Source organism: Terrapene carolina, unplaced genomic scaffold (assembly GCF_002925995.2).
Source record: "Terrapene carolina triunguis isolate 2854851 unplaced genomic scaffold, T_m_triunguis-2.0 Scaffold84, whole genome shotgun sequence".
Lineage (NCBI taxonomy): Eukaryota > Metazoa > Chordata > Testudines > Emydidae > Terrapene > Terrapene triunguis.
Window position 1 is genome coordinate 29,681,393 of NW_020664435.1, and position 10,792 is coordinate 29,692,184.

Sequence of the window (10,792 nt, forward strand, 5' to 3'; positions counted from 1 at the left end):
CTACAATAGGGTTACACAGATGTAACTGAAGGCAGAATTTAGCCCATATTCTGCTATCCACATACACAGGCAACATGATCCAAATGGAGAAGCAAATATACTTCTAAAACGTCCCTTTCTACAGATTTAGCAGCAGTAGGTAGAAAAGGCTCTCCCTCAGAATGGGTTTTGCCTATATGTTTTTTATCAAATACAATTTGATCTTTACTCAACTCACTCTGTATTGGGAGACGTATTTTATATGTCTGTTTTGCCTAAGTACTCTTAGATGTGATAAGCATTGGGAGTAAATGACTCAACACAGAATCCAGGGACCAAATTATGCCCTTATTAAACCCATGCAACCCCAATGAAGTCAACGGAGTTGTACAGTCATGGGGGCAGAACTTGCTTCCACAAGTTCATCATATCAATGGTGCTGAGATGAATTAGCTGAGGTAGCTCTTACCAGGTCCATCTTGGTATGACTGAGATTAATTTCACTGTCAACTTTCTTCATTCCCAAAACACAATTTTCTTATGTCTCATTATGGGGAAAGGGATAGTGAATAAAACGAAATTATTACCTAAGATCAGAACATGAGCTTCCCTGACAAAATAAGGGTTGGATCGTCAGCTGGTCTATATCGGCATAGCTCCACTGATGTCAAAGGAACTACACTGAGATACACCAGCAGAGGGTCTAGATCTAAGAATGTACTGCAAACATTTTCAATTGCCCTACATCAAAAGGGCAGCAAAATCTTTATATTGACTCAGACTCTGATATGATCATCACATACATTTTAAACTATGTTGTCAGTTATGATACATGTAAGATATGTAGTAAGGATCCAAATGAAACATTTAATAAACATATCTATGTAAGTTGTTGAATGACGGAGAATGTTTGCCTACCATGGGTCCATGGCCGTAATCAGCTGCTTTAGATGGATCATACTGAGCAGCGAAGTTCTGTAGGAGAGAAAATGTTTGAAATTCATATTACACATAAGAACTTCATTAATACTATCAGGCTTTTAGATTTATTTTATATGCTCAGATTATCTGATTTTTGTTATATTTTCTGGATAATGGTTTATTTTAATTTCCTTAAAATCTATAATAATGGCAACATTTATTGAGTGCATTTGTGTTTATTCAAAAAAATAAATTTTCCTTAGTAATAATTATGCCATTTCACACAACTCTCTCAGCAACATTTATTCAACAGTAGCTGAGAGAAACTGATAATGTGAGTTGAAAATTCAGAACATAAAACTTACGCCCATTTAGAAGAGGTAAATATTCTTAAATCACCTAAATCATTTTGGACAAGTCTCAATTTGAGACGCTATGTACATTTATCCTTGCACCAACCAGCTGGACTTAATGTTCCACCCCTTTGAGCCTGCAAGTGAGCTAGGGCTCTGCAGCTTTTCAGAATATCTGAAGTGCCTACATTCTCAAGAAAACTATAGTGGACTTTATGCATTTCCATCAACATGAGCCTTGCAGATTTTTATAGAAGGAGAGGTTTTCCTTACTGAAATCTTTAGAGAGAAAATGCTCTGTCCAACTCTTAAACCAAGATGAAGTAGAAAATATTCCTTTCATGCTTTGGATTCCTTTTAAATTCCTATTATTTTAATTTAATCTTTTTATTTCAGTTTTATGTCTGCTAAAAGGGAAAAAACAAAAAACAACAAACAAAAAAACCCATTTCTTTTTCCAGTGAAGATGAAAGTGGGTTAATCTCCCTGGTGCCCCAGGGATTTACAGTGCCTGCCCATTAACACGTCATCTCTAAGACCTTATGCCTCTCATGACGTTAATGTAGGGTACTCAAAGGGTTAAACAGGCATATCAAGGCCTTCTGAGAACAAGCGAAGCACACATTGTTTCTGCAAGAAGGCTAGAGGAGACACGATCCATTTAAGCTCTGAGACAGTAATATTGTTCATACTGAAAAATTCAGAGGGAAGAAAGATGTAGTTTATTTGCTAGTAAGTAAGAAAGAAGCTAGGACATACTCTCCAACATTCCCATATATGCAACTTCAGCACTGACTGTTAACATCTAAAAAGTTAGCACAGTCTGAACTTCCATTGCCATGTTGTTTCACCATAACAGTATGTTTACTACATTTTTATTTTATTTATATTTTATATATTTTATATTATTACTACACTTGGTTTCAATACTAACTTCCCCTCATCTGAAGCCAACAGCAAAAAGTGCTGTCTTGTTTGCCCATGAGCTTAATCAGTATGGATTTCATTTAGTTAATTCCTGAATAACAAAAATATGTTATGGGTGCACAGTTCTGAGATGTTCAGACAAGAAAAAAAAATAGCATTAGGGAATCAAGGAGTTAATTCTCCCCTTCATGCATGTGCTAAGCACCCAACTGACATTTATATGGGTCCCAAATTCATCATCCCAAATATACCCCTTGAAGAACATTTCAGTGAAATGGAATGAAGAATCCCATCCCATTCCAAGCCCAACAGAATGTTTTATCCTATTCTAAAGTGAAATGCCTTTATTTTCTGATATATGTATATTTAATCATCAGATGCTACAATGCATGGATGATCAGTTTCAGTAATGAAAATTTGGATGTCTTACTCCGCCAAGACCTGGAGGACCAGGGAGGCCTGGTGGCCCTGGTGGACCATCTTCACCATCTATGCCGGGTACACCTGGTAGACCCTAGAGTCAAAAAGATGAAAATGAAGTGAATGTTAGGAGTAGTTGAAGAAGACTCTGAACTTGTGAAATCATAAGTAAGAAAGAAGCTAGGACGTACGCTCCAACATTCCCATATATGCAACTTCAGCTGACTGTTAACTTCTAAAAAGTTAGCACAGTCTGAACTTCCACTGCCATGTTATTTCACCCTAACAGTACATTTACTATGTTTTAGAGCATTGAGGCTCTTTGGAGATTTTATTAGATCCATGCTCTCAAAAGTGGCTGCTAAATTGGGGTGTTCAATTTTGAAGTACTGTCAAATCTTGTACCCACAATTTGCACACACGAGGCCAGATTCTGCCATCCTTATTCATACTAAGTAGCACTAAGGGGATATTCAAAGTGAGTATGGGCAGCAGATACTGGCATAATCATTTGTGCCCAAATGTCACAAATTAAGTCTTCTGCAGGTACAAATAACTGGGAATGCAACAACTGTGGACACAAATGACTGGGTGTACAAAATTGCCTCTGAAAACTGGGGGGAAGTCAGCAGATGCTCGCTGGGCAGAACCCTCCACTAGTGTAAATCAGCATAGCTTCATTACACTCAACGCAATGAGGCCAATTTACATGAGCTGTGGATCTGGCCCAATATAGTAACAAATCTGATAACAGAAGCAAAACAGAGTGCTATAAAGATTTTCTGTTCTGTCCCTCTACCGCAATTGATGATACTCTTCATTTGCTATAATTGCTTGAAACTGCATATACACAACCAAACTGTGAGCCAAATCTGTCCTCAGTTACACCCATGCAACCTCGCTACACTGTGCCTTCAGTCACAGGTGTGATTGAGGACAGCATTTAGCTTACTCTGTATTTTGGGCCCAAATCGTTCTCCAAATGAAATCAGCGGTAAAACTCCCATTGACTTCAGCTGGAGCAAGATTGGGACCACCGTACACACACACAATCTATATATTGTTACAATAGGGAAAATAATTTTTAAATGGATTTAGGTAGAAATAAGTAGTGAAAAGCAAATATACAGCCCCAAGTATATGTATTCTTCTTGATGGTTTACAGTGTAGGCTTTAAAGCTTGTAAGTGATCGTTACACAAAATATACACCATATCATGGCATTTCCATGATATAAAATGATGCAAAATCACAGCCATCACTACTGCACCTTGTGAAGATAAAAAATATGCCTCCCAAAAAAACTGCTGTGTGACACCAAAGCAAGCCAGAAAAAGAAAATGAATGTAAATAATATGAGTATGTGAAAGTTGTAATTAGATATGTAACTATCTTCATTTACAGTTACATAAACAAAATCCACTAATGAACACCTCCTTCTCAGTAGACCAGTAGAATATACACAGCATACATTTGCCTACAAGTTTTTTCAAGCCATATATATTTGATTTACAATAAGTGAAAGCTTCTCAGGGCAGGCTTTGTCTATTCTGCTTAGTGTTCTACATAGTTTTATCTTTATCCAATGCTTTGAACCAGCTCTGAGTCTGCACCTTTCCATGTCAGCTTTTCTTCTCCATTTTCATGTCACCTGCCTCCACTGTGTACAGTTGGAAATTATTCTTCAGACTATTGACTAAAGGTACTAGGCCAAGTTCTGAACTCACACCTGGGCAGCCCGAGGCACCTTAACCAGGCTGCACAAGTGTCACCCAGGGCAAAATTTGGTCTGCCATGCAGTATATCTTTTTATAAAAGTGTGTACACAAAACTCTCAGAAGTGAATTTATTTCATTACTTGTGCTTTAATATGGTTGGTTCTTTCCTATTGTTCCTCCAAAGACAATTGTTATAACAAAAATAGTTGAACAACAATTGTGGTTCCTTACCCTTTCTCCTGGTGGCCCTTTGTCTCCTCTGGGACCCTGCAGGAAGAAAAAGAAAACAATGCAATTTGCTGTGCAGTCCTCCAGCAAAATATATGAACACATATAAACAAATTGTATTGCTTAGAATAATCAATTTGTGAAAGTGTGACAAAACTACTATATTATATATGTCACTTGTAGGGAAAAGATCAGTTATATCTATCAAAGTAACTATAAATTATTGAGAAGGAGGAGTAGACTACAACAATATTTTAGTTAGATAAGCACAGACTAGTCTGTGGAAACACATCCATGTAAAGTTGATTTTTGTTTTACTCCACACTGAATAATTAACACTAATATGTTATTTATTTCTAAAAACAACATGTATTTTCTCTGTCATTATAGACCTGAATAGGCATCACTGTTGTGTAAAATGTGTATTTGTCATCAATTGCTTTTTGAAATGTTCTCAAGAATGCTTTCCTAAATATAACTTAGTTCTCTGTGTGCACAATTCTGCTCTCAGGTAAACCAGTGTAAATCCAGAATCCATGTTTACACTGGTGTAAATATAGCCCAACTGCTGTTTTCGTCTTTTTACTGTCTAATAATTTAAGTGCTAAATTGGTCAAGTGTCTGAAAAACAGCTTAAATATGTTTCCTTTCAACCTATGTCCAACAAAATGTTAGTTTGCCTGTGAAAATGTCATGTTATCAAAATACTTAAACAAACATTAATAAATAATAATAACAATGCTTACCCTCCGCCGTGTAGTTGCCTAAAAGGAATGAATTATAACAAAACTGAAATTAATAACAGTTCCATCCCAAATCCTATTAAATTACTATAATGTACAAACACAGAGATTCAGCCTCTTAAATCAAGTTATATATATATATAAATAAATGACTATATTTGTGAAATTGCTCTAAAGTCTAGGAGGAATTATGTATATAGTACACATTATGTTAGATTATTAATGCATACAGCTATCTGTTAAAAACTTACATATAAAATTGGCTAGTTTATATTTACCACAGCATGCAAATAAGGTATAAATAAAAGCACACCTGAATTCATTCATAATCCTTTTGATGAAATGACGTTTATAGAGATACTTAAGCTTTAAAGTATAATAATCTCCAACCCAAGGGCCATGTATAATATCCAAATGTCACCGCTATGTTATTTCCTCTTTATATTATTTTCACCTACGAAGGCAGTCTCTTAAAAAAGCCCTGCCCATTTGGAAATTGGGGTGGGCACATTTCTAGACAGTCCCTATAGCACTTAATGATTGCTAGCTTTTCCATGATCATCTTGGGAATTAAGGTAAGTGAATGCCAATTCTGAAGAAAAAAGGTGCCTAGCTAGTTAGTTAAGGGTGAATATCGTATATTGAATGAAATTATACTGACCTCATTTGCTGGAAAAAGAAGGAAAAAGAAGAAAAAAATCGATTGTAGGTTACAATAACTTTAAAAAGCTTACATTTCAATGCTTGTAAAATACCCCAACATTTAATTAATATTATTAAAATGTTAGTTTACAGTAGTAATTATTGAGATTTTATGTGGAGAAACAGATTGACTAAGGAAATTAAATACAGAGCTATATTTTATATTGTAAGACTTGGATGTACTATGTAGACCTGATCCTGCAGCGCTTTCTCAGGAAAATCTCCCATCAAAATAACGATTGGGCCTAGGGGAGGGCGGTGAGGGGGAGAGGAGGAGAAGGAGAGGAGAGCAAGTCTCTGTGTGTGTGAGAGAGACATAGAGACAGACAGAGGGACAAATCCAGCAACACTGATGCATGCAAAGATCTTGATTGAAAGGAATAATTTTCCATTTTCTTGTAAATGGCTCCAAGCTCATTTTTATGAAGTTGGGGGAGGGGGCTACTTCAACTCACCAATATTTCTGATATGAGAATTCTAAGCACAATGACTACAGATACATTGTATAGGAAAGTAATTAGATTAGCCATTAAATGATAAATAACTCTCTTTATGGACACTTTTGATATTTAGTACTACATAACAAATTGTTCAAAGGGTTCTCACTGCTTTTTAGTGCTTTAAATCCCCAAAATAAAAAAATCTAGAAAATTATGTTTTTCTCATTTTATTTAATTTTTACAATCTGCAAGCAATTCAGTCAAAAAGTGTCTATTCTGGCTCAAAATTGAGCACGTTAATCTGTATTTTACACTATATTTTGACAGCACTGAATTGATATGTTTAAAAATTGGGTTTGCATCTCTTAAATTTTCAGTTTGGCAATTTATTAGGATCAAGACCAATGCCAGTGGTTGATACAGTTTAACAGAAAGATGACTGGTATAATCCAATATACAGAATATTGATATGTAAAACATATTACTAAAACATCAGTTTGGTGTGCTCCCAAATACCAAACTGAATTCTAAAAATGTAAAATTTTGGGTGTTAAATGATAATTATTTCAAGATAAATTCTCTCCTTATTATCCTTTTGGAAAAGGTCATATGTTCTTAAGTTTAGGGTTGACTGACATAACGGGATCCCCCCATGAATCCCCTTTGTTTTTGGAAGGTCTCTTTCTCTCTTAAAATGTTACTGGATTTGCAAAATGTGTTGCTATTTCTTCTTACCACCAGAGGGAGAAAAATGTCTATGTTTAGCCTCAACCAGGGAATTGGAAGGGTCAAATTGATAATAAGTAGATAGTGGAAGAGAGGAAGCCAGTATGGTCATAAAGATACTACAATGATAACTTTTTACATCTTTAGATCCCTTTCTGTGCTCTGGACAATCAGTTATTCAACACTGGTCATCATCGCAAAGTCATTGCTGACTTAATGATCTTGACAGATCAACCATCTGTCAGAAAGGATGTCATTGAGTAAAAGCATCATCTGTAGAACAGAGTTTGCTTGTGTGTAACATATTGGATATTTTAGGGGAAATTTATGGGAATATTGTGTTCAAAAGCTTACTTATGGCACCCATGTGCCATTTGAAGGAATACAGCTGGCACAGATGTATTTAGCCAGTTAGATCACTTGTCTAGAGATGCTTCCACATGGGCTCTATGCGCAGCTCATTTTTATAGAAAGTCATTTAAAGAAACAAGTGTTAGGTGTGCAAATGAATTTCAAATGTTGCATTAAAGCAAAGGGACTCTTGAATTTCTCATTCAGTTAAGAGACAAGACTTGTGAAGACCTCTAACGTCTGGTTTGAAAGTTTACCGGAAGGGGTCACTATTCCTGAGCTAAGTGAGTGTGCAAGAGAAGAGCTCAGCGTCTCCATAAGGCAATACTAGGAATATTAGTTCACTTTTTACAGATGAGCTCAAGAAACATTTTTTCACATTGTCAGATTTTTTTTTCCAAACAATTGTTTTCTTTCTCTCTCCAAATGTATGATTTTAACTTTTCTAGAAAACAACCAGCCAACCCCCGAGAGATCTGAACTTTAATAACTTCTCCTTTTGGGGCTGTATCTAATCAACCGAGACATTCTCCATTCTTTTCCAGAGTAAATCCATCCCCACTCCACAGACTTTGAGACGGGGTGCCCTGCACTACTCGTTTCCTCCCTCCAGAGGGCGCCACTTGGACAGAAGCCAGCAGCAGCAGCCCAGACAAAGATGTACAACGCCCTAAACGTTACTGTTCTTGCAAGGAGAGGGTAAGCTGTTGCTTTCCAATCCCTCCCCCTCACGGACCTTTTAAAAAGTTAGTCTGAAGTGCTACACAAGTATAATTATACTGCAGCTAGGAAGATAGCTCTGCCTCCTATAAATATCCCCCTGCTAGGAGTTGAAGCATCTGCTCACAAATGAAGACTTTCAATTCTCCATGGAAAACAACCCATCCTCTTTAGGAAGAAAGGGGGAGCTCCTTGGCCTCCTGCCATCCTCAGACAGAAAAAGAGCGGGGTTTTTTTGGGGGGGGCTTTTAAAAAAAGTTAAAATCCGAACTGGCTCAGTGGCAATGACATTAGATGCTGGCTGTATAGCTCCACACTGACAGACCCCCGACCCCCTCCTCACCCTCAAAGGACAAGAAGTCTAGGGCGAGTGGGGAGTCTAGGACACCCCTCCCCCCAAACAGACCTCCCCACACCGCAAACAAGCTGAAAGCACTTACATTGACATGTTGCTAGGTATGAAGTTACTGCGAGCAGCAACAAAATCCGTGTATCCACAAAGCTGAGCATGTCTAGTTGCTAGACATGCAGACTCCTTGTGTTGCAGAGCCCCTGGTCGGTGGTTAGATATTACCTATGGGACGCAGGCATACAGTCGTGGCGAGTAACTCCAAACTTAGCAGAAACCTGCTGCCCGGGATGCTAAAATAATAAAGCCCCGCTCGGCCGTATTTATACGGCAGGAGGTTCCCTGGGCTGGCGGGTCCCCGAACGCCTCGCAGCCAATGGCGGAGCAGCAGCCCTGGGGGCCCCGCGAGGCTCCCAGGCCGTCACGTGCTCCTTATCTCCGACCTGCCCCGGCAGCTTTGGCAGCAGCTGGCGGGCTGGAGCGAGGGCGGGGCAGAGGGCTGGGGGGGGGGGGGGGGGGGGCAAATTGGTTCCATTCTTCGTGAGGACGTGGCCACTTTGAGGCTTTAAAAAGGAAAATCTGACTCGCTGTCTGGTTTGGCTTCCACGTTGGGGTGGGGGGTGCGGGGAGCTGCCAACCTGCTCGGGAGCTTTCGAGCTGCCGCCGGGAAGCTGCTTTCAAAGCAGGAGCTGTCCAGGTCCTGCGATACCTCGTGCCCTGCCCGGCTCACGGTGGGTGGGGAAGGGGAAGCAGCGAGTGCGACAGGGAAGAGCTGGATCGGCCTGGAGCCTGGTGTGGGTTTGCTCCCCAGGATCCCACACTGTAGCAGCACAAGCCGGACGCTCCTACCGACCCCATCAGATCCAGATCCCCATGCGTGCCCGCACTACCGCACCTCAGACCCCTGATCCGCCACCGGCAGCCAGCCCAGCCCCCCCACCAATAAACCACTGGGGTAGGTGCCCTGCTTCCCGCCGCCTGGCACAGGCTGGCAACCAGCCCCAGCAGCACCTCGCCTGCATCTGTTCAAAGCAGAATTCGTTTCCAGATGAGCCTGCTTCTGTCTCAGGCAGTAACGCCAGCCAGGACTCGGGCTTCCAGTGTGTTCTCCTCCCTCGGTTTTTGCAATGGGTTTTGCAGCGGGACAGGCAGGGGCGCTGGGGTTCAGTAACGGGTCCTGCCAAATTCCCACCCCACTGACAATGTCTCTGCCACCCTCAGCCCCACGGAGAGCACGGAGAGGAGTGGGAGTTTGTGTGGGTGCACAGTCTGAGCGGTTACCAAAGAAGAAACACACTCCGAGCAATGGTCCCAGCTGTTCGTTAGCAGCGCCTAGCCAGCAAAATGCAGCTCTTTTAACGTCCTCTGCAGTGAGCTATATAGACGCTAACGATATTAACAGATGATATATATATATATATATAGTGCTCCATCATCCCTGTCTGTGCTACCTGGTCTCCCCCTTCCTCCCCACCCCCGTGTGCCCCCTTTCATCTGGAACAGAAATCCAACTGATCAAAGATGCCACATATTTACGTCCCGTTACAATTAAGCGCCCTGAGTCTGGGTCCCGGACATCCTTGCTCCCTCACCTCCTAGTCCCCCCCGTTCCTTTCCACCTCTGCCAGCTTTCGGGCTCTGGCTGGCTCCCAGTGCAACACAAGCAGGGCGCGGGACGCTAGGAGATGAGCTTTTCCCAGTCTCTTACAGTGCCAGATTTTCTATGCCATGGCCTCAGCCAGAGGCACTTGGGGTTAAATCTGTCTCCAGCATCAGCATCTCACGGCTCGCTTGCCTCTTCCCCTGCAGCAGGCGGCCTCGCTCGCTGTGATCTGCGGTGGCTGAAAGCGAAGCTGACGTGGTCATTCCCAAGTGCCAAGATTGGGTTTCCAACAGCTCAGGTCTGCCTGCCCCCTTTGCCCTGGCCCGAGACAGCTGTAGGTAGCTCAGGTGCAGCCCGATCTGCCTCCCGCGGAGCAGTTCCCAACCCCCCTCCAGTAAATTGCTTCCCTTCCTCAAAACCCGAAGCTTCATTAAAAGGAGCCAAGAGCCGAACAGACGCGGTTAATTGCAAAGGCAACTAGCCTCCGGGGGCTGGGATCCAAGCCTGCCCCAGCTCTCAGCAGCGGAAGGGGCGAGAAAGGGGCCTGCGGGCTGCAGTTGCTCATAACTCCCCCCCCCCCCCTTTTTTGTTGTTGTTGTTCCAAGGCAGAGAC

General features: G+C 41.2%; 1 protein-coding gene and 1 long non-coding RNA gene across 2 annotated transcripts in view; one reads left to right on the forward strand and one right to left on the reverse strand.

The window, feature by feature from the left end:
• The window catches only part of COL1A2 (collagen type I alpha 2 chain), a 50,751-nt gene extending 41,870 nt beyond the window's left edge, over nucleotides 1–8,881 (reverse strand). Inside the window, exons 1-6 of the mRNA XM_026649450.2 lie at nucleotides 8,668–8,881; nucleotides 5,950–5,957; nucleotides 5,292–5,309; nucleotides 4,549–4,584; nucleotides 2,611–2,694; nucleotides 898–954 (exon numbers count right to left, since the gene is read on the reverse strand). Coding sequence (XP_026505235.1) covers nucleotides 898–954; nucleotides 2,611–2,694; nucleotides 4,549–4,584; nucleotides 5,292–5,309; nucleotides 5,950–5,957; nucleotides 8,668–8,737 — 273 coding nt within the window. The 5' untranslated portion in view covers nucleotides 8,738–8,881. The remainder of the gene's footprint in view (nucleotides 1–897; nucleotides 955–2,610; nucleotides 2,695–4,548; nucleotides 4,585–5,291; nucleotides 5,310–5,949; nucleotides 5,958–8,667) is intronic.
• Nucleotides 5,602–9,945, forward strand: LOC112115708. Its single transcript, XR_003899784.1, has 3 exons — nucleotides 5,602–5,863; nucleotides 8,053–8,206; nucleotides 9,798–9,945. It is a non-coding gene; the product is annotated as an uncharacterized LOC112115708 (long non-coding RNA).
• Nucleotides 9,946–10,792: the final 847 nt, after the last annotated feature.